General features: G+C 39.5%; 1 protein-coding gene across 1 annotated transcript in view; it reads left to right on the forward strand.

Annotated features, from left to right (window-relative positions):
- Positions 1-8,903: 8,903 nt before the first annotated feature.
- Positions 8,904-26,197, forward strand: part of SLC20A2 (solute carrier family 20 member 2) — a gene marked incomplete at both ends in the record, with an annotated part of 32,813 nt that continues 15,519 nt past the window's right edge. Inside the window, 4 exons of the mRNA XM_084231861.1 lie at positions 8,904-9,192; positions 13,305-13,445; positions 14,774-14,859; positions 17,563-17,659. Coding sequence (XP_084087987.1) covers positions 8,904-9,192; positions 13,305-13,445; positions 14,774-14,859; positions 17,563-17,659 — 613 coding nt within the window. The remainder of the gene's footprint in view (positions 9,193-13,304; positions 13,446-14,773; positions 14,860-17,562; positions 17,660-26,197) is intronic.

Consider the following 26,197-nt stretch of genomic DNA (forward strand, 5'->3'; position numbering starts at 1 on the left):
CCTAGAAATAATTTTCAAAGAAATCTGTAAACTGGCCTATCTCTTTTTACAATTTTAACTTCTATTTCCATGGTTTTTGGTAACTATTATCAAGCAATTACTTATAGCTTCTTGATTTATTAAAAAGATTTTAATTTCTGTGGGAGATACGAAGACCTGCTAAATTTTCACCTGATTTGCCAATCAGATGAACACTTTTGTGAACTTACTACCCTGTTTAGACTGTTCACCCTGCTAGATTATTGATGGAATTAAATCATTTGCAGATTTCTGATAAAGCACTTTAGAGATTTAGACTTTCCTACATTGCAAAGAGGAAAAGTCTGACTAAATCAACTGATAATTTTTGTCCTCTTTCTTTTTCAGCTACCAAAGAAATAAAATGACAAGAAATTTGGGGCTGTAAGTTGAGCATAATAGTTAAGATAATAATCCTTATCTGTCAACTGTTCTATTTACCTTAATGTTCCATTAATAGAAAGAATGTAATAGTGTTAGGAATTGATGGTTTTCCAAGTTATTCATATTTTTATTCAGTGTCCACTATACTCAGAACAAAATCAGCAAAAAACATGTAAGATTCAAGATATCTATTTACATGCATGGTTCCATTTTAGATGGTGACTGAAGGGAAAGTATTTCCCTAATATAGCTCTTGGAACACAGCCAAACCAACAGTACAAGACACAGAATCTGAACAAGCATTCGTAGGTCGCCTTTGATAGAAGTGATGTTAAGTGATTTGCTTGTGAGAATTTACCAATTTTTGGTTCCAAGTGAAGGAAAAAATTAGAGGAATCCCTCTAAAGTGCATACAAAACAGGGGAAATGTTTAGAAGCCATATCTCTCTTAGTGTGGGAATAAATTTATAAAGCTCAGTTCTTCTCCCTTGCCTTCAAGCAGTGTTGCACCTAGAACACTCCAGCAAGGTGGGATAATCTTTACTTTTCAATCTCTACTATGGGTAATTCCACCTTTCCACTGGCAGCTCAGTTCAGCATGCCATGACCCATTCAACTACAAATATTTCCTCCTATATGAGTATAGTTTTTTTTTGTTACATTACAAGGCTGTTTGCTTTATCTTCAAATTAGATAAAGAATGACTGATATGTATTTCCTCATAGTAACATTTTCATGGGATCGTTGAATTATTAATTTAAAATGGAAAAATAACTGAATACTTACCTAACCCATCATACAGTCAGATTCCATTCGCACATTTCAAAGGAAATGACGCTTGCACCTCCTGAGGCGTCTTTCAGTATTTAAAAGCTGTTTTTCATGTAAGTCATGTAGGAGCTTCTAAAGCTGCTTTTCTTCAGGCCAAATCACCCTGACTCTTTTAACTTTATCTCATCTTAATTATTATTGCTGTTTATTTCTTTATCCCTTAAAAATATATTTACTTAATAGATTTGTATAATGCCTTTCCAGGGAGCAAAAGGCTGTGTGGAAAATATCTAAATAACACAAATGCCTTATGAGCCAAAAAGATATTTAAATGTCAGAATGACAGAAATGCAGGAGGGCACGTGAATATAGCAGGAATGAGGCTATAAAAGAGAAGAAAAAGGGTACAGAAGGCCTGAGGCCGCAGGGTCTGCAGTGGAAACTTGAGATGGAGGACCAAAATAAGTTATGTTCCATAAATTCATGAAGGTCGTTGATTGCACAGCTCAAGAAAAGGGTCAGAAATTTCCACCCCCTCTCTCCCTACAGGACAATCCTGTGGTTGATGGTTCCAGGCTACACTGCCTCTTCCTGGCCCTGTGGTCTCTGGTTGATGTAGAGCAAGAGTTGAGCAGGACTTGAGGATATCATTTAATCTCGAAAGTTTCCAAGGGTGAAAGCTCTGCAGCATTCTTAGTCATCCATTCTATTCATCACCCTTTCCTCTTTGTCTGTTGTCTCTTCCTCCACCCTTGCTTAGGCCAAGATGCCAAGGAACTTCAACTCCCAAAACAGTATTATCAGGAAGACCCAATGAATGTCAAGCAGGAGCTTTACTTCCTAGTGTCTTTAATTGTTTTCATTTGTTATTAGCATGTTGTCAGCTAATTGTAAGTGGATCATTTCACGAGTCATTAGCTAGTCTATATTTTTATAATGGTCACACTTCAAAATGACCAAAATTAGACTAGAGCATGTCTAAAGTTCATTCAACCTCTCATGTTCTATGAATTTCTAATTGTGAGCCAAAATAGGAATAAATGAGTAATTATAAGTTATCGCTTGTGAACATCAACCCCAAATGTTATTTCCATAAAAAAAGCTGCAAAGTATTTAGCACCATTGGGGCATTTTCTTAGTCTTTGGGTAAATACAGTACTATTATCCAACCGTCAAGAGAACTATATGAAGATAAAGGAAGAAAAAGACTAAGTATGACTGAGGGTAGACCTTTGGAATTCTACAAATGGGAATGTAATATAAGGCTCAAAATCATGGAGAGACTTTCCCACTAGATGCTCAGGTAACAGGACAAAGGAATATTTTTAGAAGGCAAAAACAAAGATAAAATAAAGATAGAAAATAAAAGATGTATTTTGCATCTTATATCACAGATAGTAAACTTAAGGAATTGTGTGAGAGGCCAGTGCTAGACACAGATTTGTGGTAAATTCATTTTGCTTATTACCAAAAACTAAGCACATTTTGGTGATACATTCTTCATTTTTTTTAAAAAAATGAGCTTTAACCTTTGTATTATTTTAAAATTCTTTTTACCCAATAATAAAAGTAGTATTGTTCATGGTAGAAAATTCTGGATAACATAAAAGAATGGAAAGAGTACCTAGAGAGAGCAGGGGTGGAGGGAGATGGGCTGGGTATCTATACACCATTGCTAAAGGAGGTTAGGGGGCCTTACAGGGAGAAGAAAGATACTTTTAGAGGATTTTGGAAACTCGAATTACTGTTCCTCCAATATCAATAACTTCAGGTTGCTTGAGTCTAAGTAACAAAGCACTTTTGCATGCATTAGATTGGATCCTAGTAATAATTCTGCAAAATAAAGGTTTCTACTATCCCTGTTTTACAGATGATGAATCAGGATTCAGAAAGTGTACGTGACTTACCCAGTATCATACTCCTCGTTAGCAGCAGAGCTGGGATTAGGCCTCACATTTCCTCACCATTGCCCCACTGCTCTTAATGATGATAGTCACCATGTATTGATTCCTGATGCTGTGCTGAGCTAGGGCCATTAGGTACTATTATTCCCATTTTTCCAGATGAATCATTTAAGTGACTTGCCCAGGTTGTAGCCAGTGGCTGACTAGACAGGAATGGACCCAGGGCCTGACTATAGGTCCTATGCTCTTCACCCTTCTCCAGGCAGGAGAAAGAGCAGAGAGAAAAGGTGAGGAACATATGGTGGGCAGGAGCCACAGTGTGCCCACTGACTGTCCTTGCCACTCTGTTCTACTTAATGGTGGGGTTTAAATCTGTGGCTTGTTTACTTTGGATGTCTTGTATCTTTATTATCAGGCTTTATGTTCATGCTTTTTGTCACCAGTGAGTCAATTTGCTTCTTCCTGCTTCTATTATCAGTGTCCTTTGTTAAAATTGAGATATAATTGACATAAAACACTATGCTCTCTTTAGGTGTACATTAGAAAGATTCATAGCATTGGTATCTATTGCAAAGATCACATTAAGTCTAGTTAATGTCTCACCAGACATGGTTAAAAAATTTCTTTTTTTCCTTGTGATGAAAACTTTTATGATCTAATCTTAGCAACTTTCAAATAAACATTACAGTTTTATGAACTGCAGTCGCCACACTATGTCCATGAATATACTATTAGTTTAAGAATTTTTTAAAGTGGAATGTAAAGTATATGTTTTCGTAAGCTGGTCAAGAATGATGTTGTATATAGGGACTCCTTATGATGAGATCTGTATCCTGAATGTTAAAAGAAAAAAAAATTCCTGTAGCATTAGTCTGTAAATAATAAGGTTTACAGATTGAATCTTCCATTTTATTTAGATATTATCAGGAGGAGCTAGTAATTATTACATCTAAGTCATCAGATTAATCCACATGTAACAGAAAGTCATCAGATTTTGCATCATACCACTGAAGAGAGATCTGTGTCTTCATATTTCTACCTAAGTGTCAGAATTCAAGATTCAACCCTAGCTTTCAGGAAAGTAGGTTTTACATTTTAGAGGGTAGGTGTGAAGCATTCTGGGGTTTAGAGGAGGCACTGGAAAATTACTTTAAGCCCCAGGTCCTCTGTATGGGGAACCTGGCTCCTTCCTCTATCGGAGAAAGTGCTAAGCTTCGGTGCCACCCATAAAATGTCAGGGTAAAGATCCTCATAGGCCAGGAGCAAGCACAGTGTAAAGAGGCTGGCTATGTGCCAGTTCTGCCAAATAGTAAGTCCCCTGGAAAGAGTCAGAAAGAATGTAAGCTCCAGTCCCTACAGACCTGCCCGTCTGGGACTTGAGGCAACTCAGCAACATCCCTATATTTTAATGGTATACAAATCTGTCTAGAAATATTCAGAGAATGTTTATTTTCACTTGTTATTTAAACATTCAGATTTCTAGTGTGGATAAGAGGATATTAGATAGAGCTGAGGCAGAAGCTCATGGAGGAAATTAGAAAGAACCTATATGCGCTTAACTTGAGAGGCCTTCCAGGGCCCTCATTGTTTCAGAGACCCAGGAATGGAAGAGATGGCAGGCGGAATTGAAAGTTGAGATGCTTGTGTGTGAGTTATCGCGGGTACTGAGAGAAGAAAGTGAGGATCTTGTTAACATATTACAAATTGTTAACATATTACAAGACAGATATCACGAAACACCTCAATATCTCTTGCGATTATTCAAAACAATCTTAGCTCTCTGTCTCTGTTCTTCAAATACAAGAGCTTGGTTACATTTGGAAATTGAAGAACATCTTGTAACCTTCAGTTCTGCAAATCCCAAGAGACAGAGAGAGACAGAGAGAGAGAGAACGAATTTGTTCTAACCCTCCTTCATGTCCTGACATTTTTCAGAAAAGCCCTGGTAGGAAAGTTAGAAAGAACCAAGACATCAGCTAGAAATTCTAAGCAGCACTGCACCCTTGTTGAGAATTATTGCTGAGGAGAGAAGAGGCATTCCCACTGATGCTTCCACACTTCACACCTTTTTGTCTCCCAGCTGCGTGGTTTCTATGAACTCAAATGTATGGATTCCATTTATTAACTGTCTTCAACGTCATGTCTAGGCCTCCCATTCCAATATTAAGTAAACACTTTTTTTTTCTTATCTCCTTCAGATTTCAGTTTTTACATTTAAATCTTACTTTGATATGAGGTAGGGATCTAATACTTTTTCTTCCTTCCAGATAGTTAGTACTTAGTGAGTTGTCCCCCCTGATTTGTTCGCCCACTTTCAAAATCCTTTCAAGCAGTCAGCAGCTCTCTCAGATGTCATATGTGGTCAGATCTCAGCCACTCTGAATTTTGGCTTTCATATTCTTGATAAATTACCATCTTGGGTCTCTGGCCTGGTGTCCTACAGCCAACTGAGACTTGGTTTGGGCAGCATTGCCATCTTTTTCTATGCAAAGATTGTGTGATATTCGAGTACTTTTATTTCACTCATGTTTGACAGCAATTAGTTGAAAAGGAAGAAAGTCAAGGTATTGGTATTTGCAAAAAAAAAAAAAAAAAAGCCCCATAAATATACTGTAAGAACAATATTATTTAGATGTCAAAAAAATGACAGTCTTTTTTCCTCAACCAGATGCATATTGGACTTAATCTGGTTAGCTGAGTATGTGAATGTGGAATAGAAAAGCCAAATTAAAGAGCATAAACATGACTGCGGGAGTAAGTTATCTCAGATCATCTAAGTGGGAGAGGAAGTCCCTGGCCTGAAATGATGCCAAAGATACTGTAAAGAACAGGAAAAACCTCTCTACGCAGAACTGGGCTGAGGACATAACTTGGTGTCTCTTCTGTGCTCCTATGATTCACCTCTATGTGCAGCTTGTCCAAAAGTGAACGTGTGATCCAACCCTTTCCTACTGCCCAAAGACAAAACTAAAATGATTCAATAAAGAAAAACAAACCCACTTAGCTATTTTGAGTCTAATTTCACGAGTCAGTAGTCAGCTCTCCTCTCTTGACCCCCACACACAAACCATCCCCAAGTCCTATTTTAGACTTTAGCTACTAAAATACCTTGTTCAATCATTTCTCTTCCTTCATCATCACCACCAGGGGCCAGGACACCTTGTCCTGAGCCAGAACTATGCAGTGGCCTCATAATTAATCTCCCCACATTCACTCTTCTGCCCTGTCCATTCTTCACACTGTAGCCAAGAACTTTCTTCTTTCTTAAAGAGAAAGCGTGATCATGTCAAGATGTCTGATTAAAACCTTTCAGAGGCTCCACATTGTTGTCATGGTCACAATAGTCTTTAAGATGGCCCCCCTCAACTTCAAGATTTCCTTACACTTGCCCATCTCCAGTCTTCTCACCTTAGTCTGCTCCTTGCCTCCTGGGAAGTGCCTGGAATGCTGCTTCTAATTCCAGAGTTTACTCTGCCATCCTGAGATTGTGGGTGGGCTCCCCTGCTCTCTCTCACGAGGCCATGCCCCGATCTGTGCTCTCATGACAGGTGTGATGCATCTGAGCCCTGATGTGCCGGCACCATATCCACATTTACTCATCATTCTATTCCTAGTGACTGGCACAAAGGAGGGTCTCAGCTAGTATTTTTGGATGTTCTCATTTGCCCTGTTGGCATCTAAACCTGAAAAACAAGATCTATCAAAAATTCTTTGTATTTTAAAGTAGATATTCCAAAATACTTTTTATTTTGTATTTTTATTCATAGATTTGATGTACCCATCATAAGAAGAGAATGCTCTTTCAGTAGAATATTGTTTTTGGCCTTTAGCGTGCCTTCTCATTTGTCTCACTTGGAATCTGAATCTCCAGAATTGCATAGACTACAAATATTAGGAAATAATAAGATCTCTCAGCATCCATTTTCTGTTTCCTTCTGTGTCTATAACATTGCATACATGGATGGTGCTCAATTTATCTTACTATTTAATGTTTATATTATTTTATTTTGAAAGACATATAGCCATAATATACAGTTTGGAGGGAAAGGGAAAAATGATCTATAACACTACCACTTAAACTCAACCACTGCTACAGTTTTAATATATTATCTTTTGGTCTTCTATCTACTTTTAGTATTGCCATACTCATACTCTATGTAAAAATGTTGTGTCCTTTTTTTTCTCCTAAATAACTTTTATGTGATTTATCATTAAATTGTATACACTCTGCTAGGCACCATTCTACACACCCAATACTGTTCAAAGAAAATACACAGATACGGTACTTGGAAATACAGATTGTGTTACTTACATGATAATGGAATACTGTCATTCCAAAGCTTTTCGTGATACTTTTACCTTGTGGATATATTAATTTTGTGACCTCTCCCCTTCAACCCAGAAGGAAGAAAATGGAAGATTTTTTTCTAGTTGTTTAATAGCTTCTTTCTTCATTTATTCACTAAGTTTATTAGAATGTACTGCATACCAGGTACACTCTTCACTGAGACCAACAAGGTCCCTGCATCCTAGTGAGAGGAGACATGCGTGAATGAATTAATGAGGTGATAAGTAGAAAAGAAAAGCAGTAGGGTGAGAGGGATAGATAATGGCGTGGTGTGGGGGAGCTGCCCTTTCACAAGGTCAGGGAATGCCTCTACTGGTGACATTTGAGCCCAGACCTAAATAGAGTGAGGCGTGACCTGTGCAGCTGTCAGGAAGATTTTTCCTGGCAGAGGGCTCAGCAGGTAGAAGGGACCTAAGGTGAGCATACTTGGTGTTTTCAAGGAATTGCAAGGAACCAGGAGGAAGAGTAGATAGGACCTGAGGTCAGTGAGCCAGGACTGGCTTGCAGAGGTCTTTTGCCGGGGGGCGAGGGGGGCATGGGGTGTATCTCACAGACTATGGTAAGGCCTGTGGCTTTCCCTGAGTGAGATGGGAAGAAGCTGAGTTGTGTCATAACTTGGCTGGTGCTTTAACAAGATGGATTCCTTCTGTAGCCTCCTCCTTTCCTTCTGGAGGTCCTCAGGCACCATCTTTGTCACCCTCTGGATGAGTCACTTTGGACCAGAACCTATAAACTTTCTTTCAGGCTCACAATCTAATCATAATGTAAAGCACTTGTTCCTCTGCATGAAAGTGCAGGTATAGTGTCACAGAATCCTATTTGGTAGTCACTGTTCCAAGAAATCAGGCGCGTTGCATATATTCGAAAAACCTTCTAACTCTGAATTTCTCCTTTATTTTTTGCTCATTTGAGGGAATTATTTTCTTTCTGAAAATAATGAGCAAATGTATTTTTCAGATTGCTTAGAAGCATTTCCTACTAAGGCTTGCTATGAGTCTATAATTATTAAGGCTGCTTCTACCTCTGACATTCCAGAAATCAGCTTTTGCCAGAGGAGTGGTGGCATTTAACCTGATTATAATATACCTGAAGTTGCTTTATGTCACATGTCAAAATTAGTTCCCAAGGGTAGGCTTAAAACATTTACTTCTGAAAAAACAAACTGTTTCAGGTTGCTTAGAGTAATTGATTTCTTTTTTTTTCTTTCTGTTACAGGAGGAGACATCACAGCTTTCCCAGACTGGGAGTTAAAATATGGAATGTGTTTTACTGCTGACTGAACACAACCAAATGAACTGTACTGACAGTAGTTTGAAAACCAGCAGTTAGCAGTTTGTTCAGGCTCTAACATTATCCAGCACTTTCCAGAGCAAACTCACTGTTTACAAGAACTCTCGGCCTTACGACGTTTATAACCTCAAGTTTTGTTTATTTAAAATATTTCTGCAAAAGAAAAGTACCCGGAGCCCCTTTCCAAAATGGCTATGGATGAGTATTTGTGGATGGTCATTTTGGGTTTTATCATAGCTTTTATCTTGGCATTTTCTGTTGGTGCAAATGATGTTGCCAATTCATTCGGTACTGCTGTGGGCTCTGGTGTGGTGACCTTGAGACAGGCATGCATTTTGGCTTCGATATTTGAAACCACCGGCTCAGTATTACTGGGAGCCAAAGTAGGAGAGACCATTCGAAAAGGTATCATTGATGTGAACCTATACAACGACACAGTAGAAACACTAATGGCTGGGGAAGTTAGTGCAATGGTTGGTAAGTAGCATCTTTCTTTGCACAATGAGAAATGTGTCCCCTGGCTTTCTTTCCTCCATGCTTTGCCATATCCAAGTGGATTTTTGCTTTAACTTTTCAAAAACTGATGTTTCATATTTATTGTATCTCATTTTTACATTTTAATCTATAATTTTTATGAGTTCAAATATCAAAGGTTTGATTTGAAAGGTTTACTTATGAGATTTCTTTAAAGGTTTATGTCTATTTTTCATCAATTAGAATACAATATTTTGAAAACTTAGGTGCTAAAAAACACTATCGACTAGTTAATCTTTTGTATTCTCCATTTAAATCTTACAGCAGTTACCAAACCAATCTAGAGTGCTCATATTTCAAGAAATTCTGGTCCTCTATGTTCTTTGTAATCCTTTTGTTAGTTTTTGTTTTGATTTTCTGTTTCTACCTCTAGGAGTTCCATTTGGTATGCTTGTTTTGTTTTCTAGCCAAGAGTATCATTTGTGAGTCACCTGTTTACAGTATGACCTTTTATTGGTAGTTTCCAGTTGTCTCAATGAAAGAGTGTTTAGAACAGTGAACTGTGTTAATAAGCAAATTGATTAGATGGTGGGATTTCTCCATTGCCCAATGTGACCATCAACTGAAATACAATGGGGACGCTTTGCTCACTGTCCTGTGACCCCTGAAAAGCAAGCTCTGGGCAGTGATGGCTTAAGTGTAGCTGACAGGACTCTTTCTCTGCTTGCCTCTAGGGAGCGGTGATGGCACAGCAGACAGCTGATCTATGTGGGTAATTTGTTAGGGAGAAGTGGGTTAGAGAGGAATTCTATCACCTTCTGCTTTCAACAGGACATCTCCTTTTGTAGGAAGAGTCCTGCAGTAGGAGGTAAGATGCTGGTGTACCAAGAACACAGGTATTAATTGTCACTGGCCTTTCTTAAACATCCAGAATATGGAGATTACTTAATAAATTTAAGATGGCCCATCAACTTTTTAATCACAGCAAATTAGTTTGAGAAGTTGTTGAGGCATCCGGTCAGATTGATGTCCTAGGGTATCAAATATTACAAAGCACAATAGGTTAGTAATACATAGCAAGGAGTTACTGTTTCTGAACTTCACATTTTGTGGTTTAAAGATGAATGGTTCACAGTTGCTCTAATTACAACAGCTACTGTAATGACTAGATTTTACTTACCTTCACTGAATACTTATGTCTTATCATAGTCAGACATATTTGAAATTCCCTTAGAAAAATATATTATTCATCCTTGCTAGTCATAATCGATATCTAAAGTATAATCACATTGAGCTGAAAGTAAGATTTTTCTAGTGTCAGTGTAATATAGGCAAGGTATGTTGGATGTAGAAGAGAAAAAAAGAAAAACTGAAAAATCAGATTTTAACAGGCATTTCTCCTTTCATTGGATGCAACTTTGGAGCGATGGTGGTGCTTATGGAAAAGATGTGTCATTGAGCTGCACTGAGGCCCCCTGTTCACCTTGTGAACTGAACTTCATGTCAGGGCTAACTCTTCCTTTGGACAGAATAATGTGTCCAGTTTTTAAGTTTTTTCACCCCTGGCCTTTGGCTCTTGACTGAAAGAATGAAGACTACTTATCTCAACTAGAATTTAGGTTAACCAAAGCAATTTGGGGTTTTGCTTGAATAGTTTGATTTTGTTTGCTTTGGTTTCTTTTGGGGGGGGGTTGTGGTTAGATGATTACCAGAGCCTGTTTTGTTGGGAATTTGTAGGAGTTACCTAGATTTTTTAAACTGGATTTCTTGAAAATGGGACTTATGTAAATTTAAGATGATGGTACAATTATTAGTGGCAAAAACCAAAACTGATTCTTTTCAGATTCTGGAATTCTCCCAGTTCTCCTCTTCTGAACTCAACATCCATTTCTTGCCCCCGCCACCCCGCCTTTTATCCTATTCTCTTTTCTTTCTTATCTTTTTCCTTTAGAAACTTCTCCCCAAGCTCATGTGCCTCTGTGCTTTCTTCTAGAGTCATGGTAGCATTAAGTTGGTTGGATAGAATAAATTGTCAGTGCTAGTTATACTTTGGAACAAGTTATCCTTGGGTGCTCTAGCTCAGCCCTGAAGCTTTAGTTAGTCCACTTAGTATGAAACCAAAGGCTCCAAAACTCTACTGAGAATTCAAAACTCAGCAGCTTCTCATGGAAAAACTCACAATAGCATGAACAAACCATCTGCCTCAACTTCCAGTCTAGGACGTGCACAGACCCCCCACCCCGACCCCAAAGCTCCCTCTTGGTGTGTAACTTTGCATCTTCTCCCTGCCTGCACATGCTCACCTGCCTGTCTGCCTCCATGTCACCCTGACACTTGCTCACTACTCTGTCCTCTTTTCAGGAACCTGTTGCTTCAAGATGCTCATGTTACCCCCACCCCACCCCCGCCTAGGTTTTATCTTACACCCCCGTACTGTACTTAAATCCTTTCCTCCTTGTAGAATGCCATTATCTCAGGTTAAAATATTTCCTACTTTTTGTCACTGTTTTTCTTAACATAAATGTAACCCCATTTGCTTCAGAAATGAGTTCGAGACTGAGCCCTGAACCTCACTTGTGATACCTGCCTCCTGCCCCCTTTTGCAGCTGCTGCTTCTCTCCTCCTATTGGCCTGATGTTTCCCCTTCTTCCCTTTCTCAGGCAGCCCTGGCCCTCCCCACCTTTCCTTACAAAACCTCCTCCTCCAGGATATATGCTATAAAGTCAGCCAGAGAAAGGATGGCCACTTTTAGAACAGAAAATCCCATGAATTCATTTTGAATTCAGTTGGCTGAGTGTATACCATCCTCTTAACATCACTCAATTGTTTTAATTTTTGTGAAAATGTAACTCATAAAGTTTGTTTTTAAAGCTACAGTTCTTTGCCGAGAAATGTGCTCCAAACTCTGGCTTTATTTTTCAAACAACTAGTCCCTGCCGAGCCCTGAGCTTAGATGTGAGGCTTAAGGAACTGTGCACAGGGATGCCTCTGCCATGGAGCCTGTCACCAGGTTGGCAGCTCAGGCTGGCCCGCTCTCCTCCAGCACGCGCTTCAGGGATAGCCATGGGGTCACAGCCCAAAGGTCAGCGTGCCCAGTGCTCACAGAGCAGCGTCAGCATGGCTTTATCACTGCGACCAGTGCAGCCTTCAGTGACCCTCTGAAACTCAGATATTTTTGCAGAAAGTGCCCAGGATCTGCTTAGAAGTGCTGTTGCTGCCCAGCAACCAGCTTTCCCGAATTAACATTTGGGATTAATAACGTGCCCTGCTTATCTGCCAAGCCCTTTGTTCCCTTCTTGTTCTATATGAGCTTTTCAACAACTTTTCTGAAAGTGGTCTTTCCCAGCTGATGCTTTTAATACTGACTGCAAAATTTGATCTGCTTATGAAAATATCTGAAGTGAACTGTGGCCTAGAAAAACATTAAGCTTGGAAAAGAGTGGTGAAATTGAGGTAAAAGGACACAAAGGGATCCAAAACTAAGGGATCCTCTTAACTCCTAAGGAGAAAGCTTGAGGGAGCAGACAAAGAATTGGTCCAGTCTTCTGGGCTCGGGGCTGAGAGCGTATACCCAACTTTGGGTTAAACATCATAGTTACTTCTCAAATGAGAGGCAGAAATCAAAAGAACAACATGACATGACTATCTCTTGCACAGCCTGAGCTGAGCTAGCCAGCAGCTAGCCCTTGTCACTGTGTGGCTGCGAGGCATTGCTACAATAAGATCTTGCCCAGGATGCAGCCTGCCTTTTTCCTCTGTGTTCATTATTAATCTTGAATCTCTTGCTTGGTCTTGGGCATACTTTACATCAGAACAAGTTCGTCATCCACTCAAGTACCTAAATGCCACAAAGACCATTAGTAACTGGCATCAGGAGACTTTTCTTTAAATAAATCAGCATTCTCCTTTAGTATTGAAAAATGTTCTTTTGACTAAAGTTAATTGAGTGATTTTTTATTGAGAATTTAGCACTTCATAAAAAAATAATCCATAGAAAATTCAACCCAGATTGCTATTGTTAATGAGAACCATGATTTGGGTTTCTTTCTTTTGTGACCGTTTGAGACACTGTACTTTCTTCATCTGACTTTTTCATTTCATCTTTCAACCTTTAGGTTCAGCTGTTTGGCAGCTGATCGCGTCCTTCCTGAGACTTCCGATCTCAGGCACTCACTGCATTGTTGGCTCTACTATAGGATTCTCACTTGTTGCAATTGGTACCAAAGGTGTGCAGTGGATGGAACTTGTCAAGATCGGTAATCACCATTTTCTTAAACTTGTAAAGAATGAAATTTTACATTTTATAGAATAAGTTTGATTAAAAGTTACCATTGTGATATTTTCCCCTCAAATGTCAAGGCCTGGAAGACCTATGTGGGTAGTGTGTTTTCCCTTATAATTTCTGTTAATTTCTCCATTAACAGACTATTATTATGTACTCAAACATCTCTAACTACAAATACTTTTCAAATATTACCTTGTCACCAAGCTTTGAAAATCAAAGCTGTTGTTCACAGGCAGAAAAGAAATTTATATGATTGAAATCAGTCTGAAGATCACAGAAAAACTAGACCCAAGTGAGGAAAATGCCTTCTGTGTTCAGGAGTCAGGATTTAAGGTCCTGAAAACCTCAATGTGAGCCCAGCACTGTTCACCTCCCTGCATTAAGCTGATCAGCCAGTAAGCCCCCGGAGAGGAAGCACTCTCATGTTCCTTCTGGGTTGTAGGCCTGAGTCTCAGACCCAGCTGAGAGCTGTGCCAACCTGTTCCCTGGCACTGCCTTTTAAGAAGAGAGAAATCCATTCAGCCATAATTCCAGCCCACCCACTGGAAGAACACCCATCTCCATCCTCTGGGGTGCTCTTCCATTTAAGAATCAGTGTTCTAGGAACTCAAGTGAAAATGGATTCCTGACCTGCCAAGCAGAGATACATGCATCCAGAAAAACCACTTAGAGGTGTGCAGACCTCTCCTGTCACGCCCATTGCTCCCCTCAGCAGTGTATTTTGTCAGTCTGCCTGTTCTGTTCCCTGCTCTGGCTCTGGTGAATTCTCTCACCCTCCTGCACTTCTGACTGTACCCAGTGCTTGTATAAGTAAATAACTCAATCTTAAAAAAAAAAAAAAGGAGAAACCACTTAGATCCCAGGCTTCTAGATTAGTGGTTCTTAACTGTAGAATTAGCTGGGGAGCAACTTAGAAATAGCAGACCAGTTCTTCAATAATCCTTACTGTTGGAATAAATATTGCCCGCATCTCCATATGGGTTGACAAGAGCAGATGAGAGATCTGAGTGAGAACCCAAGGAATCTGTCTTCTGAAGCCTGAGCTTGGGCAAAGACTTACTTGACTATGTGCCAGCAGTGTGCTAGGTGACCTGGGGCCCAATGTTTGTGTCAGAAAATTAGACACACATCAGGGTCAGCTCTGCCAAGGCAGGGGAGTTATTAGGTTCTGAGTTAAGGTAAATAGTTCTGGAGTATTTATAATTTTTGTACTATATGTTGGTTAGCATTATTATATGTAAATATGACCTTAATTATGTAGAATTTTAACATTCATTTTCTTTTTTTTTAATTACTCAGTTGCTTCATGGTTTATATCTCCACTGTTGTCTGGTTTCATGTCTGGTGTGCTATTTGTACTGATCAGAATTTTCATCTTAAAAAAGGTAAGTGAGTACTATTATTATTTTATTGTTTTAAACTAATTTTGCTTGTACTCAATAGAAATTAATAATGATGCATTTTTATAAAATTAAGTCACAGCAGCCTAGAGTCAGAATCAGACTTTATAATAAGATAGGCCGAGAGAGTAAAGGTAGAGTACCAAGGGGCTTCCCCAGAAACCAGTATTATGAATAGTGTGCTTTACTCCGTGATTGAGTTCATTAGTAAACGCTCCCAGGCACTGTGCTCAGATCTCTAAAAAGAAAGGTAATTATTTCCTGCATATTAAACATAATAGAATGAGGGTGTATTAAGATTCTGGAATTGACTATCACTGAAAATAGCTGGAGAATTTCCTTACCCCAGTGTAAGGTGTATTTTAATGGAGGAAGCATGCTTAAAATATTGACTTAATTTGAGAAAAGACAAAAAGACGGAAATATGCCTATTGAGCATGTATTTTATTTTTTAAAAAGTGAGATTAAAACAAAAACTTACTGAGCTCAGTATTCTAGAAAAAAATATTTGTTTGTATTTTTTATTTGACAGAAGTTGTTGCAGTATATTACAAGCCATAAAACATGCCTTTGATCAGTGTGTTTTAGCTTAACTTACCACATTATAGGCATGCCTTCCTTCGGCTCCTTATTGGGAGATGCAGCAAAGTGTTCTTAGCATTGCCTAAAAGTCTCTTGAGGGCTTTCTCTGGGATGAGTATAAGCTAACCATCATCATTTTTTGCCATTCCTTCTCCTTTGCTCCAGCCATGCTAATTTTTGTTTACCTCTTGGATGGTGTTGCCCTCTCTTGTCTGCTCACCTCCACCCTTCAATTTTTTCTACCTCTTGCCCAGTCTCGTCTGGCAAACTTCTGCTCCAACTCAGCAGGTGTCTGGTTATAGGGACATTTCATATGTCACTTCCTAGGAAGTCTTGCCCCTCCTGCCCAGATTCTGGTTGGATACCTTGCTTTTATACTCCCACACACTGGATTTTTTCATCACTGCACTTACCATGTTGTGCAGTCCTTATTTCTTGCTTTCTTGCCAGTTTACTGTGTAACTGTAAGATCTCTGAGACCAGAAACCATCATTATTTTGTTCACTTTATCCTAGTGTCCAGCACTGTGCTTAGCACTTCAGAGACACTGGTTGAATATTTGTTAAGGGAGGGGAATGGTGAGTGTTTGGATGAGTGGCAGATGACAGAAGGAAGAGAGAGGAGGAGGTGGGAGGGACGGAGGAAAGGAGACAGGTCTCCATGAGACACTTAGCATTTGAGTTTTAATAACAGGTTATTTGAGAAAACATAAAGTGATTCAATTAAAAAACCCCAAGCTTGGGGCTTTCACACCTTCAAAAGTTATTGGTTGGGGGTTCTTTATCGATATTGTCCCTGAGAAAAAACGTTTTAGAAACCAGAGCTTTCCAAACATAAAATGTGAAAATGTTAAGCATCCCAGCATTTTTTGTTTTCAGTTCACCCTGAGTTCTATCCCGTGGCCCAAGACAGATTAGAAGACTGGTGAGCCTCTCAGCCCTGGCTCCTGCCATTACCGCCACCATGTTTTTCACTTCCTTGCCCGGCCTGATTGTGACACTCACCCAGGGAATCCCACCCACCCTGCTCTTACTGATCCCCACTACCATTTCAACTCCAGCTTCTTGATGAGTGCTGATGGCTGCTGAGACGTGCAGAATATGTTCTTGATGACTTGTGGTGCTCTGCGTACTTAGTTTCTACACAAGTTTGTAGTTGACAGCAGACATCTTTGAAATAGTCTCCACTTATCCTTACTTCTGTTTATATGTTTGGACAAAATTTCCTTTTTTCATGGGTAGGCAGAAGATTCATATAAGTGTGCAAGAATATCTCACTTGGTTGTTAACAGATGTCCTTTTTGGAATTATTTAAGCAACATCTGTAAGCCAGTGCTTCATTGAGGAGTTCTCAGTCCGTATGCTTGCTTTAAAAGCCTCTGTATATCTGCTTGAAACTCTGCATTTCTAATACTCTGCTGTTGTTTAGCTTAAAACATAGACACTTCCCAGTCTTGTCGAAGTGTTAGATTTAGGGCATGATGTCACTGAAGTCAAAAGTTGTAACTAAATGTTTTATTAGACAAAGAACCCACAGTGCTTTTTAACTTTTAATATTTGAAGATTAAATACTATGCCTTATGAAAAGGTTTTGAAAATCATAGCACTTGGTAATGTGTTTATGTATTTTAATATAGCTGCAATAAATTGTATAATAGTGACATGAAATCTAGTAGTAACGCAGTGATGTTCAAGTCATTTGCCTCTCTTAGAGGATCACATCTTAGAATATTTGTTGAAAGGTTTTTGCACCAAACCTGGGCTTGAAGAGCAGTGAGTGCCACAGATTTTGAAGTAGATGCTGAACTCTGGCTTCAGTCCACAGGAACTGACCTAACCTAACAACAGTTCTTTTTCTAAGTCTGACATCAGCTCATGTGATTCTCATGCTTTAATGTGTCTGCTGGGCCCAATAGTGGGCTCTTTGAGACAGCATCTGTGAGCACTGGTTGTCCAGTCAGCATCACTTCTGTAGATATGCGGAAGACCCCACAGCAGGCGGCATGTGGCCTGCCATTTTGGACTTTCTGGCCACAGTGTTTTATGTCATTTTGCCTGTGTTGGCTGCAGATGTCCTGACTTTCCACTTTATCTCATTGTCATACAGGAGGACCCTGTTCCCAATGGCCTCCGGGCACTTCCAGTGTTCTATGCTGCTACAATAGCAATAAATGTATTTTCCATCATGTACACAGGAGCACCAGGTAAGAATTCCTTGGAGGCTTAAATCCAGAGGCAAAATGTATTATGTCTAATGGAACTGACTTATTTGGTGCTGGCATTGTTGCGTGGCAGCAAAAAGCACATTCATGGTCATTCTGAAGTAGTAAAAAGAGTAGTCAGTGCATTTGCTTATTTTAAATACCCAAGAGATGGGAAAAGTATGAAGGCAATAGACTTTCAAATTTTAAAAAAAGAAAATAGAAATCCCTGTGCTGCTACTTGCCCAACTGTGCTGTCCTGGTGACCTCCTCACCCTCTCTGGGTCTCAGAATAAGCTCTATCTCTCATACCACTAAGCTGGGCAGGGGCCCGAAGGGATGTGGATGAGCAGTACTTGTCCACCGTGAGTGGTGCTGGGGGAAGTAGCAGAAACATCAGGCTCCCTGGAAGTGGTCAGATCATCACTGCAGTGACCAGATTTTAGATAATGACGCCAAGGTTGATTTTCTTTCAGAATTGATTTTTCTTTCCATTCTCTGAGAGTTGGGGGAGGGAGGGCAAAGGCTAAATGCTCTGTTTCATTTTGAGTGGGTAAAGAAAAATTCAAATATAGCATCCTTCCTTGCACACATTTCAGTGTTGATGAACTGGTAACAGTCTAATTAAATGGTGCTGAAGATCTGTCCCATTTCTCCTCATGAGACTAACCTCCTGAACACATCCATCATTGTGGGGACAGCTGGAACCATGAGATACATTAGTTATCTGTCTTCTTGTTAATGCCCTTTATGGGTTAAGATTAAGTAATTGGCCCTACTTGACAAAAATCTCTTTGTTCAAAAAATATTTTTTCTACTAAATGGTATACCCGATGACAGTTGGAAAGTGTCCTCATCTGAAATGCTAGAACATTCTTATTAACTTCTCCAACTAGGTTTTCTCAAAGTAGTTTTCCTGAGATTTTATTAGACATACTGAATTATATGTTTGTGTACTTCAGTACTGAAAAAAAAAGTTTCAGAATGATTGTTAGCATTATGTAACCCTCTACTTTAGCATCTCTGCAGCATTTAAAACATTGATCTTAAAGGTTTGGGGATTCATGGTTAGGACTTCCAGATTTTGGTTGATGGAAGATGGGGTGCAGACATCACAAGTGCTTTAAATTGCATGAAAGGGGCCTCCCTGATGGCGCAGGCAGTTGAGCACTGCACTGTGCAGCTGTCCGCAGCCTCTGTAGTGCAAGTTCGATCCCGGCTGGCCGGCGAGAATCCCACTTGACTCGGCAGATCTCTTCTGTCTCATCCACTGCTCACCTCAGCAGTGTATTTCAGTCAGTCTGCCTGTTCTGCTTCCCGCTCTGTCTCTGGTGAATCCTCTCATCCTCCTGTGCATCTGGCGTGTACCCCGGTTCTTGTATAAATAAATAAATCTTTAAAAAAAAAAAACAACTTCTTAAAAAAAAATTTACATGAAAAGCACAAAGCTGAAGGAGAGCTGGAGAGGGAGGAAACTCTAATCTCAGGTAACAGAAGCCTAATGTCCCCTCAGGTTTTTCAATTCCTGAACTATGAAGTGTGTTTATCACAAACTGTTTTGCCACACAGGAAAAAAATTAAAGCAGAAAAAAAACACTTTGATGCTACGAAGTTCACATATCACCAAGTCTATGGATCTCCCAAAGCTCTCACACGGTGCTGGGCATTGTGTCTCTATACCCATCTTTATCCCTTCATCCATAGGTGGGCACTTACGTTGTTTCTAAATTTTGGCTCTTGTAAGTATTGCTTCAGTGAACATAGGACTGCCTGTGTCTTTCCAAATTAATATTTTCATATTCTTTGGATATACACTGAGGAAAGGAATAGTTGGATCATTTGGGAGTTCTAGACTTAAAGACAACCCTTCATACTGCTCTCCATAGAGACTATACCCATTTACATTCCCACCAACAGTGGAAGGTTCCCTTTTCTCCACATTCTAACACTCACTTCTTATATTTTATAACAGCCATTCTCACAGTGTGGGTTATGATTTGTGTTTCCCTAATAATTAGGGAATATTCAACATCTTTTTACATGCCTGTTGGCCAGCTCATGTCTTTTTTTTTTTTTTTTTTTTTTTTTTTTTTTGGAAAAATACCTATTCAGATCCTCTGCCCATTTTTAAATCAGGTTGTTTTGTTGTTGCTGAGTTATATGAGTCCTTTATATATTTTTGGATACTAACCCTTTGTCAGATAAATGATTTGCAAATATCTCCTCCCATTCAGTAGGTTGCCTTTCCATTAATAATGGTTTCTTTTGCTCTGCAGGAGCTTTGTAGTTTAATATAGTCCCATTTGCTTATTTTTTGCTTTTGTTTCCCTTGCCTTTGGAGTTAATTCCCCCAAAACATTGCTAAGACTGAAGTCAAGGAGTCAATTTATAGCTTAAGTTTTCTTATAGGCATTTTATGCTTTCAAGTCTTAGACTCAAGTCTTTAATCCATTTTGAGTAAGTTAATTTTTGTGACTGCTATTAGATAGTTTCCCCAGCATCTTTTGTTGATGTGCTGTTCCTTCCTCTACTATATGTCCTTGGCTCCTTTATAAGTTAGTTGTGACTTTGTTTCTGGACAATCTGACATATTTTTACTCATGAATTCTTGTTCTTAATTTTATGTAAGTTCATAGACATCAAGTTGGCTGAGCAAAAAGCCATTTAACCATGGATAGCCATATACCACCCTGGTTAGTGATTTAGGAGACTGAGCTAAGAAGGCTACAGATGCCATTTGTAATGCTGAGTCCTGGAAATGGGACTTGGTATAAACAAAGATGATTTATTTTTGTTTCTCCATGTTATTTTTTCCCTACCCTCTATTTTTGCTCCTTGGTTGTTCTTCTGAATGTCAGAAGACAACAACTCTATGATTTTTATTAACATTTGACTTTTTCTGTATTTGGCTTATTTTTCCATTCTTTTCCCTCTTATCTGTTGCTATAGTTGTATTGCAAATTTTCTAAAAATCTCACCTTTCTGGAAGAGTAAATTCTTCTAGAGAAAATTAAACTGTATAATAAATGAGACACTAAGGGCAGTTTAAGTAATTCCTAGAGTTATTGTGAAAAATAATATGAATACTATTACTAAGCTGAGTTTTACATGAATTAATCCTTCTAGCCCTCCAAACTCCTCTATAAGATTGGTAATATTGCGAGCTACACTTTATATATGGGAAACTGAGGCACAGCAAGGCTGCATATCCAAAGATATCCAAGGTCATATAATTTGTGAGTTGTAGAATCCAAGGTCATATAACTTATTAACATACAGAACCCAAGGTCATGTCACCAGTGAGATACAGAACCAAAATGTGAAATGAGCAGTCTAGTGCAGAGCCTCAGGCTCTTAGCTTCAACAGACCCTGATACATGACGTGGGCTGAGTAAGGCACCTAGTACAGTGCCTGGTACCTAATGCCATCACTAATGACAATCAAAACACAACAACCTAATACAATCTTTCCCTTCTTACTCTCTTAAAAAATGGGTCCCAGTATGGAAACCTGGTTGTTTATTTTTGTATATGTCATATACAGTGGACTGAAGAGGGTGACTACATCTTTAACAAGGAATAGAAAAGATCTGTGCAAGAGTCTTAAAGATCATTACTCAGTTGGAAGCTCAAACAATATTCCCTGTGCTCAAGTCAATGTTAAGTACTTTGATCAGGCAACTATTCTGTCAGGAATGTCATATCCTCACCACCCTGAGTCTCTCTGTCATCATAGAGTGAGGGATGCTGTATCACGTGAGATGAGGCAGCAGGTGCTTAGCATGTGGCTGGCATGTGACATTGCTTACTACATATTAGAAGCTGTTCCGTGATCCTCAAGCATAAGGAGCCTCATCTTTTTGACCCTGTGTTGCCAACATAGACTGAGTCATCCCACCTATTTTTTCCACACATATTGGTATGGAAAATTTCTTACTAGATGTTTTCCTGGGGGCTTGCCTAGAGGAGAAAGAAAGAGAAGAAGGTAATGATTCTGAAGGACCAACCATTTTGTTGGTTAGAAAAGGACTTTGCTAAAACTTTAGTCCCTGGGGAAAGGTTCTAGGATTCCCATAGTCTAAATCTTTATTTAAGTATTGAAGGTTTTCTTTTGCCCTTCAAACTAAACTATAGTCACATACATTTTAGTCCTTGCTTAATATCTCCCATAAATTCTGGGAAACTAACTTTAAGCAAAACAATGTAAAACGAATAACAAATGGCCTTATGTTATTGAAGTGGGATTGTTTTTTTCCTCATCAATGTTACAACAAAAAAAGTTGAAGAAAATGACTTTTCTTTTAAAAGTATTTGAGGAATTGCTCTGCCATTCCTCATGTGGGTTCTGCCTCTCCATTGTCTCATCAGTAATTGTGGTGTCACCCTTGGTGAAAAGGCTGAGCTGGAGTGTCTTTAATGACTTGGTCCATCAGCTCCTTTTCCCCAAATGTCTGCCTTCCTTCAGGCTGGGTCTTATTCTTCCTCACTCCTTTCTTTCTTAGAACCTCTCGGTTCAGTACACAGGAGGCCTCAGAATCAAAAAGCGAAGAAGGTTCTCGAACAAGATTGCGTGGCAGTGGTCATCTGCCTGATTTCAACTTGAAGAGATTTTGATAAATAGCATTTTCATGCATGGAGATGATTTCAGTGGAGATGGGTTAGATGATGAGTTATAGCATTGTGTTTTGATTTCCTCTGTTCCTCCACTCTGAGTTATTTTGAAATTGTTTATATCTTAGGCTCAGTTTGATATGTTTTACTTTGCATTTGACATGGCTTCTTCAGAGACTGAGTTAGCACTTTAAAAAATTGTCTTTATATTTTTGTCCTAAAAAAATTTGCAAGAAGCAAAAACAACTTTAGGAATAAAGTGCTCACTTGGGTTAGATACAAGCCTGATGTTTATTTTTAATGAAGAAGTCTTCAGTTGAATGGGACCTGGTTTTTGTTCAGTGTTTACAGAATGAATGCTGAAATTCATCGCATACCTCTTTGAGTAGCTAGCAAACTCACCTAATTAAGCCGCTGGAAGTTATATACACTAGTTCCTGCCCCCACCACCCCCTTATCCTCAGAGGATACATTCCAAGACCGCCAGTGGATGCTAGATGTATTGAACCCAATGCATACTGTTCTTTCCTATACATACAAACCTGTGACGAAGCTGAATTTATGAATTAGGAATAGTGAGAGATTTGATTAACGACAAAACTTGGTAATAAAACAGTGCAATTGCAATAGTATTGTGTAATGAGTCATGTGAATGTGCATTCTCTCTCTCAAAAGATCTTGTTGAAGGTAATCTTTTCAAACAGGTAATTGAAGTCACTCACAGGTAAAGAGGGAGTGTTGCACCTTCTAAGTCAAATGTGTGGTCTCTAGACCAGCAATATCACCATCACTTGGTATCTTGTCAAAAAGTGCCAGTTCTCAGGCCCAACCCTAGCCCCACTGAGTCAGAAGTGTTGCAGCTCAGCCATCTGTTTTCCTGGGGGGGCCTTTGGGTGATTTTGATACATGGGACAGTTGAGAACCACTGCTGTAACCACCTCTCACCCTAAATACTGCTCTTATTATGGTGATATAGAGGGTGCTCTTAATAGTTCTGCCTAGCAACCTTTGCTCACTCTTTTTAACTGCAGATGGATTCTCACATTTAATCAGACCTGTTTTCTGGCTTCCCCAGGCAGTCTACACCTGAGACAGACCTGCTTCCCCGACTCCTCCTCCTCTCCCTTGTCCCCTCCTTGCCTACTTCCCTCTTCCACTGTCTCTTCCCTCTCCTCCTTCCCTGCTTGCTTCCCTCTTCTTCTTCTCTTCCTGATGGATAGGGGTATGTGGGGGCAAATATGGGCTAAAGTTTTACTGTCTTTGTAAAAATTTTATTCATTTTATAGATGTTAATAATGATTTTACGGATGAGAAAGGAGGTACAACAAAGTAATGCTTCTGGAAGACTTTAGGTGCTTATAAGACATTGTTTTCTTCTTCCCCGAGTCACTTGAATAGACTGATCTTTGGAAGATTTGGAATTGAATTGTAAAGATACTTGAGGTTAGAGCTAAATCACTATTCATCATATCTTTACTGTTCAGAAAATGAAAGGGACTTGAGATGAAAGGCTGCTGAGTGGCTGGCGCAGAGGGTTGGGATTCAAGCGCCCAGCCTTGGCTCCTGGCAGCCACTTTTGGCCAAGGGAACTGGAGCAATTCAAGCCGTGTCCTACTTTGCCTGTCCACAGAGTGAAGTGACACACCGTGCCTTATTGCCAACGTAAGGTGTAATTACTGCAAAACAATCTGAGATTCTCACTGGAAGAGAAAGTACTTTTATCACAAATTTTGTTGTATATAATTCAACCTTCAATTTGCAGAAGGGAAATGTTTTCTCTTGGGTGAACATCATTTCTATTGCTTTCATAAACTGAATATTTCTATTTATTTTTTATCCTTGAAACTTGATAGCTTATATTTAATACAACTTGGAACTACGTAGCATCAATAACTGTCAGTTTGCATGTCATGAATGAGGCTTTAAAAGTAAATCCTTGTGTTCCTTAGAAGCTCTATTAAATTACTAGATTGCTGAAATGATTTAGTAAGACAAATTATCTCGATCCTGTTCCTCACATCTCTCTTATTCACTGTCAACAACTGGCCTGATTTCCCTCCATTCTCTGCTCTTTTTCCTCCTCCTTGGCTTTTTTAAATTTATTTTTTTAATTGTATATATTTTTACACCATTTTTAATTTTTGCACGATGTGTGCATTTTCATCTTGGTTTTAGCCCCCATACAATTCCCACCCCCTCTTGCTTTGGCTTCTTTACTCTCCCACCCCTTCCACCCCAGGCAATGCGTTTCTCCCCTCCTTTCCCTCTAGTTTCTTGTGACCAGGAAAGTGACTTCAGAGCTCTCTGGCCACTTTGAGGTCAGGCTATGGCAAAGGCAGCTGTGGTAGACAAGGTCCAAAAGCAGGGGAAGGTTCTGTGTAAGAGGATCAAAAGTCTTATCACTGCCCTCTGTTCCTCCCTTTCACATGTCCATCTGACACCCTCAGGAATCCCCCCGGGGGGGCTCACAGATGGGCCTGAAGAAAGGACCACACAAAGCAACCCTTCTCTGCTTTTGTAGTGCACTCTGCCCAGCATGGGCAGAAAAAAATAGCATCGAAAAGCAAAGGTGTCCCCTCATTAAAAAAAAAGTCTCCCAAATTGTTTGTCTCCCAGCAGCATCCAAGGCCCTCTCAGATCAGGGTAACACAAGAAGCAAAAAGGGGCACAGTTAACAATTTTATCATCCACTAAACCAGGAACCACAAAGGAAACAAGAAAAACCTCTTCAAAAACTAAATCCTTTCCCCTGTTGAGACTGGTGTTGTTCATGGGTTGGCTTGATATCATCAACAGTTACCATAGTTGGGCCAGAGCAGCTTTGGAGTGCCTCTTCGGCACTTGTATGAAGACACTGACATGAAGATAGAAAGCAAGAACCAGGATCCAGGGCCCCTGGGCCCTCTCTTGTGTGGTCAAGGGTGCCCTGGGTAGTTTACAAGCTGCCCCAAGCTTCCACTTAAGGCGGGAGGGGAGCTGGGCAGGCTGCAGCTCACCCTGCCCAACCCTGCCTAAGTCCTCGGCTTTCTGATTTGTTGGGGAATGTGGAAGTAGAACAGTCTAGCTCCTAAGTGTGCATACTCCCACCCCTTAGCTATAATTAAACTGGGTGAATCTGGATTTTTGTTTTCATGTTTCTATATGTTAATTTTGACTTCCCATTTATTGTATTGACTACCTATTTTGCTGCCTCTTACAACTACCAAAATATTATAATACCTTAATTGAATAACTTTGTTTTGTTTGTATGTATAAAATAGTTAACAATGTAACAAAGCCTGAATCCTTAAAGATTTATTTAATCTAAGAACCCAGAGCAAAGTTTTAAGTTGTTCACTCCTGAAACTGTTCAAAAACTTTGAACAATTTATAAAAGTATTATTATATATTTTAAGAATTTATTATTATTTACTTTAAAAGTTAACAGTAGAAAAGTACATGTAGTAAAAAGTGAACCCTTCCTCCAGCTTTTCATCTCACCACAGGAATAACCATTGAATGTTTCCAGAACTTTATATATTTGCACATATAAGGTGGGAGTGTAAATGTGGTATTGTTTTGTTTTTAAACATAAATTAGATCTTGAAAACTCTTTTTTTTTTTTTTTTTTTTTTAAAAGATTTATTTATTTATTTATACAAGCACTGGGTACAGTCAGAAGCGCGGGAGGGTGAGAGAATTCACCAGAGCCAGAGCGGGGGGCAGAGCAGGCAGAAGGACCAAAGTACACTGCTGAGGGGAGCAGCGGGCGGCAGGAGAGGTCTGTGCGCCATGTGGGACCCTCCTCTGGTGGCCGGGGAGCAGCCGGGGATCGAACCGGTGCTACAGAGGCTGCGGGCAGCTTCGCAAGCCAGCGCTCAACCGCTGCACCACCAGGGAGGCCCAGATCTTGAAAACTCTTAACAATACTACAGGTGTATCTCATTTTTA

This window comes from Talpa europaea, assembly GCF_964194135.1.
Source record: "Talpa europaea genome assembly, chromosome: 4".
NCBI lineage: Eukaryota > Metazoa > Chordata > Mammalia > Eulipotyphla > Talpidae > Talpa > Talpa europaea.